Raw genomic sequence first — 17,188 nt, 5'->3', positions numbered from 1 at the left:
ACTTTCAGGCCACGCCCCCCAGCTTACAACACTATTGACCAAGAATGGGTCAGGATTTCTGAAAATGCTCTAAACTACATGAGTTCATTAATCTGTAACCAAGATCAACAGGTACGCCAGACAGCCTAAGTCTCTTCTTTGCAGGGACCACAGTGTGTGAGCCCCAAAGCTGGGCTCTATACCGACTACTTTCTAATTATTATGTGTGCCCAATGTCACATCTGCTGGTTCTGTTTAAGTATGAGTCTTGTTTTGAGTGTTTATTCCTTGTGAATTCCAGTAGTTATTTTCCTGTGGTTATGCAATTTTTGAAAATAAATTGTTATCAAGTTTTATACATTTAGATGCCCAGGAAAAAATGAGAGGAACTAAATTTCCCTTTGTCTGACCTATCTTAATCCACAGTCTCCCATTCGTCCGAAATTTCCCTCGCCTTCCCTAAAATCTTTATTTTTTCGGGCAATCTGATGTTTTGTATTTTCTGTTTTGTAGAAAGTGCAAACACAAGGAGAAGATGGACCGAGCGCTAACACTTTTCAGACACTCACCCCCAGTCACAGATCTGGGTTGAATCCATCATCGTTCTTTAGTTCACTTAGCCACCCCAGTTCATACCCAGCTATATGATAATCAGTCTGACCCTGTGCCTCATGGGAACAGTCCAGCACGAACTGCCACGCCAGGTCTTCCCTAGACCGGAAACAAGCATCCTGGGACTGGTTTCGGGCTAACACCCCTCTTCAGCCAGGCCAGCTTGAATCCAGTGGCAAAGTGAGCAAGGGACCCACGTCTGGGCATACTCTCCAACTTAGGGCGAACAAAGCAAACACAAGGAGATGATGGACAGAGCGCTGAAACTTTTCAGACACTCACCCTTGTGTTTCCTTTGTAGAAAGTGCCACACTGCTTTGGGGAGATTGAGGGCTCCAAACGGTGTCACCCGAAAGTGAAAACGTAAACACAGAAGGGAGGTTTACAGTGTGAATAAAATGTGCCTTTGTAAAGTTCCTCATTACAGGCATGACAGACATAAAAAACACGAAGGAGGTCATTATAGCATCAGGTACAGAATATGCGGCAGCTCACGTGATTTTGGACTCTTCCAAGCTTGAAGAGATCCTTTTTTTATTGCCCTTTGTAAATGGTGACCTGGTAGTCAAGGTTAAAAATCACCGCAAAAGGATCAGGCTAGATCATAACGAAAATGCAGTCGAAATGGGATCCAGGTAAAGAACATCATTTGTAGTTACTGAGGAACAATGGAGAGGTCAAAGCTGGCTACCAAACAATGAGTATTTGTATTAATCCAACAGCACTGGTCGGACCATGAAGATAGATCTTCCTAGGGGACACAATGAAGGACTTGGCACCTTTCTCCACATCTCTCCGGTAGAAAAGTAATCCAGGTCTCCATGGCAGCGTTACATCATCTGTCTTTCTTTCAGCCAGTGAAGTTAGACTCCCTGACAGCGAGAGAGGCAGTTCTTTTATTTCTCTCCAGTAGCCAATGACGTCATAAAGTAAGGGATGAAACTCTTTTTCTTCACTTCTGTGCAGCAGCAAGTGACAGTAGAACCTCCTGAAATGCGATCCTTAAAAAGCCATATATTTTTGGGGTCGGGCTGTGGCCAACATAAGATGCATCTCTGAGAGTAAGGGCTATATAGGTACGGGGAACAGGGTAGCTTCCTTGGATGGGAGTAAAACCTTTGCATCTTGCAAAGACACAGCTTGAGAAAGAACACTGCCTGCACTTCCAGCTGCATATCTATATGCGTGTTGCTCCTGCGCCATCACCAATTGTGTCTCTTTGGGACAAGAATTCTGGAGACACACTCCCTTTCTTGATTTTCTCACGCCTCTCCTGTTTTCTTCTCTGTGCTACCAAAATGTCTTCTTTCTGAGCAAGAAATCCCCAGAGACAGTGCAGACCAAAAACAGTGTAAAACATTTGCTATTAATGATCACATTCACAGAGCATCTGAGTATACCAGAGAAACCAGAGGCAATCTCCTTTAAACCCACCCCTCACTCACCGGTGCTCCACGGCTGCCACCAGGAAGCCTTGGGAGGCCATCTCCATACAGACTGCAGAGTACACTGTCCTGGGGGCACAAAAGATGACTCAGTACAAGTCCAGTAGAAAAGTGCACTAATATTCTAAGTAGGTATTGGCTTCGCACCAAAGGAAAGGCCATACTAGACCCAGAGGAGATTGTCAATGATAACACTAACAATGCCCAATTAAGACCCCTAACTCCATCCCATGCACTGACCCTATAAGGCAAGTCACCAAACTCTAAAAAAAAAAAATCTCAAAATACCCGTCCCAAATAATACCCAATAATGTAGCCCTGCCCTTCCACAACCCTATTCCATCCACTTCCCTATCTATATATCAGAGTAAAGGTCCTTATGGGATAGTTCACCAACAAGATCTATAAAGGAGACTCCCTTAACCCAATATCATTCATTGCTCTTGATATGGGATCCCCTCTCTCCGGGATCTTCAAACCTTTTAGTATAGCATCTTACTTTTGATAAAGTCATTTTGGTTTGTCTCTCAAACTGCCCCTACTACCCTCAAGTTTTGCCTGAGAGTTAAAAGAAGCATTTTTGTGAGCTCCATCTGGAGACAGAGTGAGGAAATATGTTGGAAGAAATTATAACAAACATGTTGTTAAGTTCTTCTTCCTCCTTGCTAGTTACATGTATAGTGCAACGTTTCAGATGAAATAGGTATGTTCTCCAATACATTTTGAGACCACCTGCTGTGGGGGCCTGTCCAAGGTCATCCTGCACACTGTTTCTTAAGGGTGGCCGGCTGGTGTGTGGGCAACAGCCCGTTCAGGGTGACTTCTCACTTTGTCCTCTGTAGGGAAGGTTGGGTTGAGGGGGCTTTGGTGTCCTTGGAAAATCTACTCCTGCTTCACCAAGGGGAGGCTGTGAGACTTCGCTCTTCTGGGTTTGAGAGAAGCCTCCACTGCTTCCAGCAAAGCTGCATTTGTTGTTTGTGACGGAAGCCTACACTAGCGTTACTCTTTACTTTGCATTTGGTCCTTTCCACCTATGAAACCATTAAAGCATTTAATGTAACATTATAGGTGTGAAGGGAAATGGCACAACAGGGCGAGGGGTGGTATGGTGGCAGGGAGTCAAGTGCCCAAGAAAACTTGGGGAGAAAGAGGCTGGGGACTAAAACCTTGAGTGTGATGGGTATAGCCTCCGTGAGGGGTAGTTTCATGGTTGTAGATTGTCTTTAGCAGTCATGGATGGTTATGTGTTTACATGTAATTATGAGAGCCCTAACTTGGGAAGTTACAGTTCATGTGTTCCTGTGAGTGGTCTCATGCTAGTGCAGGGTTCCATTAACCTTGCCCAGTTTGTTCGCTATCTGAGTCTGACAGGTTTGCTTCGAGGTGAGGGTGACTCATGGCGGAGATGGTGTAAGTAAGCCTAAAAGTGTCCACCCAAAAGGCCAGTGCTTAGCTTGGACTTTATATATTCATCCCGTTTTCTTGTCTTACTTGTGCTGATAGACATTTGATAAGCATTTGTCAGCGGCTGGGGCCTACACTGAAGTTGCTCATGCTGTCCTCCTTCTATTTTTTGGGTTAGTTCACACTCATGTTTTCTTTAGCTGCATCACATCTGGGAATGAGAGAAGCGTATGCTGTTGGTCCGTTCGTGTGAGGGAAACCTTACACTGCCCTAACACGTACTATACTTTTTCAAAGTGTGAGAGTGAAGCTTAAACTACTGCTAATGCTGTTCATTTTCTATATGTAATGGATTTGAACTTTGCTGCCTGAGTTGGCTTAATGTGGCAGAAGCTTGCTTCACAGCTGCTGATGGTGTTACCTGTTGTGTGAGAGGGAATCTTTCCATGCTGCTGTCTTTAATGCACCTGGTCTGTTTGGGAATTGGACTTAGCAATGCTGCTGCCAAGGCTGTGCCTCTTCTGTGTACGAGTGAATGTCACCCATCTGCTGTGTGCTTCAGAAAAGCCTGCATAGCCACTGCCTGTATGAGAGAAGCTTGCTGTGCTGCTTGCATTGCTCTTCCTGCTCTGTATGTGGGTGCATTGTTCCCACCTCATCTGTGTCCACCCTGCCAGCTCCCCTCTTTTATGAGTGCCCATCATGCGCATGTCTGTCCCAAACTTCTGCCAGCTCCCCTCTTTTATGAGTGCCCATCATGTCCATGTCACAGCCCCTTTTGTATTCAATGTTCTCCAGCTAGCTCTCTGAAAGATGGGTAGTGCTTGGGTCAGTCACACTATCATGTCACTGACATTTTCCGCTGCTCTTCCGGCATTTAAGAAAGCTGAAGGCGAAACAGTGCTTTGTAGCGCACCTTTCAAATGGGTTGGTTTCTTCTGTAGATCTACACTTTACTTCAGTAGCAGAGACACAGAATATTGCATCCTTCCATAACTCCATCCCACGCATTGACCTATAGTGGAGACGCCTGATCCTAACCCTCTGACTGCCTCTCACAACGACTGCAGAACTGTACTCCAACCAATGCCCAACGACTTGAACCCTACAACAATATACCATACACTGCTTTATGGTGAAAACTTCCCTAGTGAGGACATTTTCCTATCCTTCTTGCACACACTGCTGTCTTCTGGACACCATCTGACCCACCTTCACACTCCTCCTTGATGGCAACCCCTATTTTATCCCACTCACTTTAGTATAAAGGAACCCCACTACTTAACTATCCCTGAGTATCAGAGAAGCGTAGTGACCGTCCCAACCCTACTTCACCTACTACTCCAGAGGAGACACGTTTAACCCTGCCCCAACCACTATTCTTTAAAAACCCTAACTCTATCCTGCCTACTATTCTACAGATCTCCCCTTAACACTACCTACCCACCACTCTAAAGGAGGGCCCTAAGGACTAACCGGCCACGCTCCCTTGACGAGACCCCAAACACCGGGCATTTTACAGTTACGGAAGAGGATGCGGTCTGTCCTACTTCTCACACTGGGGCATTACAACTCCCCTCTTGCCCCTCCGTCTTTACCCCCCAAAATGCCAACATTCCCGGCTCTTACCGGATGGCCCCCAGCCCGTGGGAGAAGACAATGAGTGGGTACTTGGAGTCACGCGCCAGAAAGGGCCCGTTCCAGCTGACGGGCACTTTGTAGGAGCCTAGAGGGCCAAGAGGGGAGACAGTGACACATTAGAAACCAGCTCACACCTGGGGAGGCCCCCACCCGCACTCCCACGACACTACACAACCTCGCTAAAATAACGAAGGGCGGTGAGACCACGTGGGACACGTGATATACATATCAGAACTCAGAGGCAAGCCGTTCTGTCCACCCTGTCATTCATCACACGCGCCGTACAAATAGTCGTTATTGAGTGGTCTATGTTGAACAGTACATGCTGCAAGCGGAATTCATTATTGGTTTTTTTTAGTTTAAGCGGGGATGGAGCGAGGACAGTGGAGTCTGAGGCCCTCCCCTGCAGTGCACACATCTCTAAAGCTAGGAGGGTCGGGGACACAGTTCAGTTTTGCTCTGTTGCGCTGCCTTCGCTCTGCAGCCAATTTGTAACCGAAATGCAACTGTAGCTCAGGAAACAGGAAGGGAGGGAGGGGCCGCGCCCTGTTGAATCGCAGTGAATACCAGTATTTGTCTATGTGTGCTCGGTTTCCTGAGAACGGCTGCCCGGGCCTCTGGCAGGCTCTCCCCCTAGTCTCTCCCCCTCAACTAGGCTCAGTTAACGGGCCGAGGGAACAGGTGTGCCATTTTGAGGCTGGGGCGGGCATGTGAACGGGGGCCGTCTGTTTAATTGCCGCACCCCTCCTCCATGTCATATAACACTTAGCAATACCATAGTTTTGGAAGTAGTAGTAGTAGGTGCATTAATGGCCTCTTTTGAGAAAAAAAGTGCCCATACATACCTGGGCTTCTTTGGTTTACTGCTTATTTTCCTCCTCAATGAAGTATACAAACAAGCATTGTCAATGCCAATATGTCTGTCTTTAAAGGAATGTTGTACGGTAATGTGAATCATTATAAATACATAGAACTGAAGAATAATATTGGTGTAGGTTAAAAGGATATGTGACAGTTGAACTGTCATGCCAGACCTAAATATCTATGTAGGTTAAAGACTGCCCTTCTCCCATCAGTGCTGCTGCCAGAGCAGGACAAACACCATACATTAGCTAGCTATTAAAGACACTTTCATAGCATTACAATGCCATGAGTGTGCCCCCGAAAGTTCAAGCTCATCAGCTGGATAAATAAACAAAATGATCACAGCTGGTGGGGGGCAAGCTGAGCACGTTTTTTTGTGGAAGCACACAACTTGTGCCCAATCAAAACATGTACTCCTGGTTCCCACCATGTGGGTGGAGCCAAAGCCCCTCTCTAGTGGTACTCACATTGTATGGCGACAGCTGTGATGTCAAGCCAGACCATATAAAGGGATGGACAGAATGCATAGATTAATCTCAGCCACTGGTAATTGCTCGGGCCCCATCCCAGTCCATCATTATTTTGCACATCAAGCCACAACAGCTTGTACCCAACAGATGAAAATGAGACTTGACCCGGCTCCAGTGGGGACAGTCCAGCCCAAACAGAATGATGGATTTAACCCAGATCTCTTGACTGGGGGAGAATGTTTTGATTTCTTCTGCATTCCGTCCACCAATTGTGTGTCTTCTGTTTTCTCGCCCTAAGTGCGCCGGGTATGCCCAGATGTAGGTCCCGGGCTCACTGTGCCACTGGAATCAAGAGATCCTGGCTGAAGAGGGGTGAAACCCCGAAACCGGTCCTAGGATGCTTATTTCCGGTCCAGGGAGGACCTGGCTTGGCAGTTCGGGCTGGACTGTTCCCATGAGGCACAGGGTCAAGACTGATTTGCATATGGCCAGGTCTAAACTGGGGTGGCATGGTGAGCAAAAGAATGATGGATTTTACCCAGATCTCTTGACTGGGGGAAAATGTTTTGATTTGTTCTGCATTCCGTCCATCAATTGTGTGTCTTTTGCAAACTGCCAGGCCAGGCACTCCATGAACCAGAACACAAGCAACCATAAACTGGTTTTGCCCTTATTAGTGCTCATCAGCCGGGTACAGATTGGCTATAGTGGCTCAGAGTGCATTGATTGGGACCCAAGTCTTGGCATATCTGTCCCACCTAGGGCATCAGACTGAAGTATACACAAAAGTGATGGGTGGAATGCTTGAAGTAACCTCAGGCACTGGTAAGTACTCGGACCGCATCTCAGTTCATCTTTATTTTGAACAGTATGCCACTTCACTTTGGATCCAGCCGTATACAAATCAGTCTTGACCCTGCTCCACTGGGAATTGCCAGCCCAAATTGTCGGGCGAGGTCCTTCCTGAACCGGAACACAAGCAACCTAGGACTCATTTTGCCCTTGTTAGGGTTCACAAGCTGTTATAGTTTGGTTACAGTAGCACAGTGTGCACGGGGTGCACATCTGGGCATACCGGTCCCACTTAGGACGTTGCATAGAAGTATACAAAAAAGTGATGGATGGAATGTTTGACTTAATCTCAGATACTAGTAATTACTTGGCGCTGCATCCCAGTCCTTCGTGTTTCGCCCACCATGACACTCTAGACAAAGGCCTGCCTTATGCAAATCAGTACCAACTCTGCTACTCATGGAAGCAGTCCTTCCCGAACTGCCAGACGAGGCCCGCCCCCCCCCCCCCCCAGAAGGGACCACAAGTAACTCCAGACTGCTTACCTGGCTAATGAGCCCTTATAAGGGTCAAACTGATCCTGGGTTGCTTGTGATTCAGTTCAGGAAGGACGTGGAGTGGCAGTTCGAGCTTGACTGTTCCCACTGGAACAGGGTCAAAACTGATTTGCATATGGCTGGGTCCAAACTGAGGTAGCGTGGTGTGCAAAATAAAGATGGGCTGAGTAATTACCAGCAGCTGAAATTAATTCATTCCATCTATCACTTTTTTTTTATATACTTCTGATTTCCTCATCAAGGCATAGGGCTATCTGACCCACTGAAGTTCTCTGCCTGCTGGAGATGCAGTCTCCTTGTCTGAATGAAAGGCCAAATGACAGTGTGACTTGATAATAGAATGAAGGGAGAGAAAGGGGCGATTTAGGAGCTAATGGAAGGTGGTTGGGGCGGCTGGGATTGCCCAGGTCCTGTGTGGAAGTCATAATTTTTCCTTCATTTGTCCTTCTTTTGTAGACCACAGTGCTGATAAGTAACAAAATCTGTGCACTTCAGCAGTTTCTACCACTTGAAGGCTAGGCGGTTTGGGTTCCACCAAGCCACGAAGGAGACCCTTATACGGTGGAGGATCAAGATCCTCCAAGCTCTTCTCTGTGAAAAAAAGTAACGAATATGTAGGGGGATTCTGAACAGAATATTCGCTTGCAGGGATTCGCAAGCTTCTTCCGGATTTGCTTCAACAGACAGGAAAGTCACAACAGCATCAGTTTACAAATCACGGTGAACAAGCAGGTCTTTTCCCATCACGGCTGTCGAGCTACAATACAATTTTAGTACTTTGTGGTTGTAACAAAATTCCCTGGTTGTGAGCAAGAACAATCCCACACTATGGCCCTCACTGCCATTCTCCTCTTTGTGCATAACTGCAGTCCGACTTCTGAAAAGCGGTGGAAGCTGTGTAACCCCAAAAATCAATTTGCTATTTCGCTTTTGCACATGACTCGCTGTGCTCTTGGTTTGTTTCTTTCTTGGTCCCTATGCCTTTATTACCTCTTCCTTATTTCTTACTCCTAAGTCTGTTCGGCATCATCTTCCCTTGTCCCTGCTTCTGCAGCAATGAGTTAGTGGTCCCATCGCAGGACTGAACTCACTGGCGATCCGTTCTCTATGGTTAATTTGCCCAACCCCCTGGTGGTTGGATAAACTCCACGCTAGTAGGTTCCCAGTGCAGCACGAGGGTCAGTTCACAAGGGTACATTGAGAGCAGTCCATTCCAGAAGCATATGATGGTCAGCAGTGGCTTTGACCAAGATGCAGTATGCCTCTGCAAGGTGTTGAAGTGTCCAAGGTTGTTGGTGGAGGACTTGCACCACTATTGCTCTAATCTGACACCAGAGGTATTACCAAGAGCATCATTTTCCCCTTAGTAGAGAAACCCTGGTCACAAATTGAAAAGAATCACAAAGCACCCTTTGGTTTCCTGGCCTGGATGGAATACTTTTTTCCGAGTAGAGAAACCACATCAAAAAGCTTCTTCTTGAGCTTCAGCCAATTAGGTAGTGGCTTAAGAGCTACTTTCACTACCTAGCATCTCAGCTCAAGGGCGAAGGAAAGACAAAACCTCCCCGGTACCTTACGTGTAATGCCCTATGCATTAGTACCAGCCAATCAGCAGGCACAGTTCCTACTTCGTCTAGGTACCCACAGAACAAACATAGCCTTGGTTGGTCACTGATTTCCTTCAGTCAGTGGTTTCACAGTGACTGAATCCACTTGGCATGACCGTCTCTATTTCAGCAGAGAGACCAACATGTTTAGGACACCGAAAAGTAAAGTGAGTGCCCAATGCAGATCCCAGAGGGCTGGGTTTTCAGGATATGTATTGAGTATGTAAGTGAGTTTCTTTCAGATTCATTGCATGTAAATGAATGTGATGTGGATAATCTTGCAGAGATCAGTAAACCCTGGACTGAGATTAGACACACCTGCCCCCCAGTTGGTTAAGAAATCTTTCCGAAGCTTGAGGCAAAAAAACATAATGGGGTGAGTCCTCTGGATCTCAAGAAACACCTGTTACTAGGTGTTAAAAAGCACGTAATCCAGGAAAATATAAAATATTTCCATGTAATCTGACTTTTTACTGATGACGTCAGCAGAACTAGTTTAATTTAAAAACGTCTTGATAAATGTTGCTAAAGCAGTGTGAGGCCCCCTAAAGCGCAGCACCTGGGAAGTCAAAAATGGAGCAGGAGTCCTCCCACGTATGAACTGATGAGACCCTATTTTCAACACCAGCCTTCACTTGTATTACACAGGGGATGTGATGCCCACTTCCAAGTGTGTGGGTCTCTGACTTCCAGTACATAGTAAAGAAGCACTCCTTTCTCTTCCACACCAGAAGATAATCACCAGAAGTGCAGCAAACTCCTAAAACCAGGATTGGTTAATGTTGATCCACTAGGGCGTGATCCGTGCCAGATTTTTAGAGTAATCAGATGTGGAGAAGTGTGGCTCACTGGTTAGAGTAGGCAGACCTGGAAGCAGAGGTCAGCCCGGGACCAGGGTTCAATTCCCAGCTCGACTGGGTCTTGAGTCCATAAATTGTCCATGGACTCGATAATTCTCGCTCCAGTGCATATTTGATTCATGGGTTCACACTCTGCGACTCTGGGCAATAGCTTGCTTAATCTCCACAATGGCCCCTTGCGGCGGGATGCCTGGCTTTCACCTTGTGGATGCCCTGCAGGGTTATCTCACAGGGGAATACCAGGACGGGTTCCCTAAGCAAGCGCTTAGAGACCGGTTGGTGATTTGCGCTATATAAATATCTGCACATTTACATTTACATATATATTTGCACACCATGAATCTAAATGGGTATAGCTAACATTACTGTGAAAATGTGGCATGATCCCAGCCCTCCTGGCCAATGTTGGGCTGTTAAACTGTTTCTTACAGAATAGGTGCCTCTGCACCGAATGGTTTTATTAAGCCTCTTGTCCATAGACCATGGTTTAAGGCTTTAAGCTGTGTGCATTCTGGAACATACGTTTATAAATCCTGGCATTGTTATTGATGCTTAATGCTTGTTTAGCATGCTTGTGTGACCTTGTGCCACTCAAACTTGCCTATTTTGTTGCTGGCTGGGTGGGAAGAGTGTGTGGATACGGGTGACCTACGCAAGAAGAATTTGTGGCATGCGTTAAGCTCTGAGCAGTGCTCTGAATATTGAAGAAGGGTGTCTAGGCAAATTCTAAGGTGCTTGCATCAGTGACAAGGTGGAAGGGAAACGAGGCCCCGCTCCTCTCGTCCAGGTGTATCCAGGTAAACAGGTATTTTGTGCATTTTATTCTCCTGTTTCGATTCAGTTTGTGGTTGATTCAAACAAGTTCCCACAGGTATGTATTTTTTTTTAATAACTATCCACTTGCCTAAGGGACAAAATGCTACAGAAATTTACAAGCCGATTAAAGAAACCCACTGGGGCCACCGGCTTTGTGAATCAATTATACAGGCTGGGACACAAACATTAAAAAATTTGTATTTACTCTTAATGAAACTGATCGAAATGATTTGCAATAATGCAAAAGTAAAGCATAATTTTATACTGGGAAAAGTGAGGTTTTGTTATTTACCCAGCAAGAAGTGAAACACGATATTAAAAGCTTTTGAAAAATTAACATCAGGTGCTGCACTTTGGTTACCCCATAAATGTGCTGCTCCTCTGCATGGGAAGGAGCCACAATAAGAATAATTAAACTGACAATGTCTGTGTCAATCAGTTATAGCAGGTAGGGCTTCATAAGGCAACTCACATGCTGTTGCAGTATTAAAAGCGAAGAAAGCTTTGAAAGTGGAGTATCCAGCAGATCATTTGCGCTGGAACACTTGGGATAAAATGTTTTTTAAATAAGCTAAGCTCCTACAATGGATGTAAATGATTTTAAGTGACACAGAGAACGAACAGTGTAGTTTGTTCAGATGAAGATTAGAAATCCTATACTGGGGAAGAACTATTTGCTCCGTTTTACATACCCCCATCAATATTCTCAAATTCTATCCGCTTGCTCTCCGATTAGATCTGTAATTTCTCTTGTGAATTGTGACCTACTCAGAGAGCACTGGACAGTTCATACAACTTGCATGCCTACTCTGGTGGTACCATCTATGAAAAGAACAAGGTCTTGATTGATCAGGGTCTTCTCATGTTCAATTCATTCATTTCATTTTTTGCATGAGGCAGCTAAGATTATTACATTCTGTGTTCAGTCACTTCAATCACAATAGGCAGCTATACTTCTTTTAGGTTAATGTTTCTCTCAAACACTGTACTGGATTTATCCTTGTAATAATTAGAGATGTCCTTCATCTAATGGCGACTGTTTCTGTGCCCTATTTCTTCTAGTTTAGTTAATGGCTTTTGATAATGCCCAAAAACTGCTGTTTGCAATCACCTCGAAAAAAGATCGCATTTGGTGGCACTTCTTTCCATTGAGTGCTCTTTCTTATGTTTCAGCAGGCTCAAATTCTATCTAAACTCTTTTATCAGCTATGCGCATATCTCGTGTTGTGGTGTTTCTCAGTATTCAGCTCTGTCACCAACCTATATTGAAACTCTAGTGCACCTCATCCACTTCCGTGGCTTCTATTTCCACCTTTACGGTGGAATGCTTTTTAGACAATTTATGATAAAAATTGGTTTTTGATAGGTAACCACTGGCTCAAGCTGAATCCCAATAGATAGAAAACACAACAAGATGATGGAAGGTGTGCAGTCAAGAGATCTGGGTTTAATCCATCATTCTTTTGTTCACTGTGCCACCCCAATTTTGACCCAGCCATATGCAAATCAATCTTGACCCTGCTCCTCATGGTAACAGTTCAGCCAGAACTGTCAAACCAGGGCTCCCTGAACCGAAAATAAGCATCCTGGGACTGGTTTTGTAGTATCACCCCATATCAGCCAAACTAGCTTGAATCCAGTTGCACAGTCAGCGAGGGACCACATCTGGGCATATCCGTAGCCACTTAGGGCGAACATAGCAAACACAACAAGATGATGGATGGAGTGCTGAAACTTTTCAAACACTCACCCCAGTCAAGAGATCTGGGTTTAATCCATCGTTCTTTTGCTCACTATGCCGCCCCAGTTTGGACCCAGCCAATTGCAAATCAGTCTTGACCCTGCTTCTCATGGGAACAGTCCAGCTCGAACTGCCAGGCCAGGTCCTCCCTGGACTGGAAACAAGCATCATGGGACCAGTTTCGAGGTATCACCCTGCATCAGCCAGGCTAGCTTGAATCCAGAGGAACAGCGGGCAAGGGACCCACATCTGGGCATACCCTTGGCCACTTATGGCAAACACAACAAGATGATGGACAGAGTGCTGAAACTTTTCAAACGCCCACCCTAAGTCAAGAGTTATGGGTTAAATCCATCGTTCTTTTGCTCACCATGCCACCCTAGTTTGGACCCAGCCATATCCAAATCAGTCTTGGCTAGCTTGAATCCAGTGTCACAGTGAGCAAGCGACCCAAGTCTGGGCATACCCTTGGCCACTTAACCGGTCCCAGGATGCTTGTTTCCGGTCCAGGGAAGACTTGGCCTGGCAGTTCGGGCTTGACTGTTCCCACGGGGAGCAGGGTGAAGACTGATTTGCATATGGCTGGGCCCAAACTGGAATGGCATTATGAGCAAAAAACTGATGGATTTAGGCCCAGATCTCTGTACTAGGGGTGAATGTTTGACAATGTTCAGCATTCTGTCCATCATCATTTTGTTTTGTTATATTTTTCTGGACCTATGATTATGTTATGCTAGTTGACATTTTTTGTTTGGCGTTAGCGAAGACCTTTTTATTTTATTAAAATTATATGTATGTAAACTTATATATTCAGCTTGCTCTCTTCATCCATTGGTCTGTTGTTGTGTCATTCACATTTTGCTTCCAACTACTAACGCATACAGCATGGGGCAATGGGTCAGACTACTTCAGCCACTGGCTAACTTCACTTTGAGTGACCACATTTGCTCTTTCATAAGGTGCACGTACATCTACCCAGAAGGTACTTCACTTCAGTGCCACTGTTTTTGTTTTTACTTTCTTGTTGTCTTTGCCTTTAGAGCCTGATGTGATAGCAGGATGCTTTCTAGCACATGTGAGCACAGGGAACATTCCACCTTTATCAGTTCCTATCTACTGCTAATGCTGTTGTAAATTCCTTTTTAAAAAAGGCCTATGTTTCTCTGACAGCTGCTAATTCATAGCATAGCAGACTTTGTCCATTTGAAACTCTAATTTATAAAGGTATCTATCTATCTATCTATCTATCTATCTATCTATCTATCTATCTATCTATCTATCTATCTATCTATCTATCTATCTATCTATCTATCTATGCAACTGTCTCCATCTATTTAACTGTTTACCTATCTGTGTCTCAGTCTATCTTGTGTCATTCACATTTTTCTTCCACCCACTCCAGCATGCAGCATGAGCAATAGGTCTGCACATGCCAGCCATTGATTGACTTCACTATGAGTTACCGCATGCAGCCCTTTCACAAGGACCACATTCACATACAAAGTAGTTTCCTTCAGTGCCAGGGCAATGTGTCCTTTTTTTAGACTAAAAAAACCTTTTTGCCTTTAGTCAATTTCTTTTTAGATTGTTGTAATGGAACCAGCCATGGATCACGTACAGTTTAAAAGTGCACCTTTTTTGTTGCACTTCTGCCTGAACAGCTGCAATGTTCAGAGATTTTTAAGTCTGCTGAATGGATACTTTGCATGCATACGTCTACAGGAAGCCTAGTTTCCACTGCCTAACTGAATGGCAGCCATTTTTTGGAGAATAGGAAATCCGAGCCTTGCTCCCATTGACAGAACTGGATGGGATTCCTTCAGTGTTTAGGCCCTTAAGACAGTGTGTTGAATACTTTTATATCATGATGAACATTAGATTTTACGATTTGTTTCCCAATTGAATTTGATGATCGGAGGCACAAATACATCAATTATTTACTCTATATAGGGGTTGTCATCTATTCATACCCCTTTTTAGGTCAAGTCTATGTAACGCGCATGCACTCTCTCTCGACATGCTGTATCTCATTCTGTGGGCTTTTACCACGCCCATCACTTTAATTCGTTCCTTAGCTTGCCTTTCAAAATTCTTTTGGTTTGGTACGTAAATACTTTACTTTGTAACACCTTTTGGCTGTTTTGTTCTCGTTCTGCAGACTGACGCTGTTACATGGATTATTTCACGATAGTTTTTTTGCTGGTGTTCCGCCGCCCGTTGTCCATGTTGTCTTTGCACCCGCACCCCTCCGGTTGTCTGTGTTGAGCACGTTCCTCCTCCTCTTTCCTTTCTGGGCGCATAGTGTTATTTGTGCCGGGAAGAGCCAATGCAGAGACTCAAACCCGGTTCCCCAGTCCCAAAGTCGGTATCTCTGTATGTACGACACATCCTCTCAGATCGCTATACACGGCGATGCATTAAGTTACCGTCTAGACATATTAAGTACAAAGATCCTGCCCTTGCAAGTTCTGGAATGGGTTGTACGTTTCAATGGTTCTGGGCGCAGCACCCTACAAAAATACTGCAAGCTGCACCAGCAACAGGGCAATAAACACCCAACTTTCTTAGCCCATCAGCTTCCCTACACCTCGCTCTTCCAAAGAAAATCATCAGTGAGCAGTACAAACTTTGAAGAAGCTTCAGTAATGTGTTGCTATTTTAATTTTAGTTGTATAATATAGAAGTTGGTAAGTTCCCATTACAAGTCCCTTCTTTGTGTCAATTGCTCTGCAGTGCAATCTCCGAAATGCCTCCTGAAGCTGGTCCGGTCTCTCTGCACTTCCACACTGAACTGCCAGAACTATCCATCCCTGTTGGTTCTATCCACACATATAGCCAAAAAGCTCCTTTCTTGAAAGGGGAAAGACCAAGGACCTCTTCAGCCTCAAGATGGCATCTGTGAGCGAGGAAAGAGCAGGGCCTGTTGTGTAGCCTCTTGAAGCTTGAGCTGCAAGTGCAGGAGTTTGAATTGCAATCAATGATTTGGATCTCCCCGGGATGTGAAACTAAAAGCCCATTCAAACTTGAAAGATCATGTGAGATACTCGCCTCGACTGCTGTGACACATGTAGTAGTGAGCAGTGCCCGAGGTTGGTGCTATTAATGTGGCGTGCCGAAAGCCAAGGCTGCGCATCCTGTATAATGTGGCAGACAATTGAGAGCACCAAGGCAGTTAGAGCTCTAGGGCTATCCCCTGAGATTGCCTTTGTTTCCAGACACAGGTGGGAGCATATCTTCTTAGCATCGTCTCCCCTGCTTCATGTCCTAAGCCGCACTCCCACCCACCCCTCTTCCCTTGACTGCACGAGGCCCCATGTACAGAACAGGGCAGCTTTTATGCTGCCAGCACCTGTTTTTCTTACGTATAAATTATGATTCTGGACATTCACTCAGTCCTAATCCTTTCCTTTTCTCAAAAAAATGCTTCTGTAATTGTGTGTTTGTTCCCAGTTATTTGTTAAGAGATGTTGTACATGAACTGCGCGCAAACCTTGTTTAGGAACATGCAGTGCTTAGTGGGCACTTTAATTTCAAACATCAGCCAACAGTCACCCATTTGCCAGGGAGGGAGCAAAGTGTGACATTTTAAAAGAACACAGAGGAGTCCAGGCTCATGGAGACTACAGAAACACAGGGGTTACTATGATATTCCTTTGAATTACTTTGGTCTACATTTACATGTTACTGTTTGCCCTTCCCACTGCTGCACCACGACACAAGCGGGCTAATATTCCTTAAGGGGCTTTAAAGCAATGCATTTTGGGTTTGTATGTACAGACAGCTTGATATGGATAGGGACCCTGGGAGACCGGGTCTGCTGTAGATCTCATGGCCGGTGCTGGAACACACCCTGATCTGCATTAAGATGATGCATCTTTTTATTGGTCGTACACAGGTAGCCTACTGGACAGTGCAGTTCAGTGGTGAGAAAAAATGCCCGTGCTGGCGTTATGTGAAGAGTTTTTGCATACACAAGATTGCCAAGAAACAATGTTCAGTGTTTATTGAAGGCGCATCAGTTAAAACACGTTAGCATTTTCTTTAAAAATCAAGGCTTGCACAAGTTAAAGCCGATCGCTGTTCTACACTCTCCTTGAAATAGTATTGTAATGGTTGCAAGCTTTTTTAGAGGTGTACTTTGATGTTATTTCCAGCACCGTTCCATATATCTAAATGCAGTTTTTAGGTCTCGCCTGGCGTTAGCAGCGCGCATGCGCTGCTCTCGCCATGCGAGAGCTTCTTGGAATCAATACGGTTCCAAAAATTCGCTTTGTGCTCCGCTCGTGTTTTCCATTGGTGCGAGTCATTTTGCGTCACCAATTATGCTAAACGCGGTGGTATGATTGTCCCGGAGGCTTTTTAGTCCCTCATGGTTACCACCCGGTCCACTTTTTCCCCCG

General features: G+C 45.2%; 1 protein-coding gene across 1 annotated transcript in view; it reads right to left on the bottom strand.

Annotated features, from left to right (window-relative positions):
• Positions 1-17,188, bottom strand: part of PAFAH2 (platelet activating factor acetylhydrolase 2) — a 184,525-nt gene that overhangs the window by 77,293 nt on the left and 90,044 nt on the right. The window contains exons 5-6 of the mRNA XM_085647793.1: positions 5,070-5,166; positions 2,037-2,105 (exon numbers count right to left, since the gene is read on the bottom strand). Coding sequence (XP_085503919.1) covers positions 2,037-2,105; positions 5,070-5,166 — 166 coding nt within the window. The remainder of the gene's footprint in view (positions 1-2,036; positions 2,106-5,069; positions 5,167-17,188) is intronic.

Source organism: Triturus cristatus, chromosome 3_2, assembly GCF_964204655.1.
Source record: "Triturus cristatus chromosome 3_2, aTriCri1.1, whole genome shotgun sequence".
NCBI classification, from domain to species: domain Eukaryota; kingdom Metazoa; phylum Chordata; class Amphibia; order Caudata; family Salamandridae; genus Triturus; species Triturus cristatus.
The sequence above is the reverse complement of the archived record's forward strand: the minus strand, read 5'-3'. Positions and strand labels throughout refer to the sequence as shown.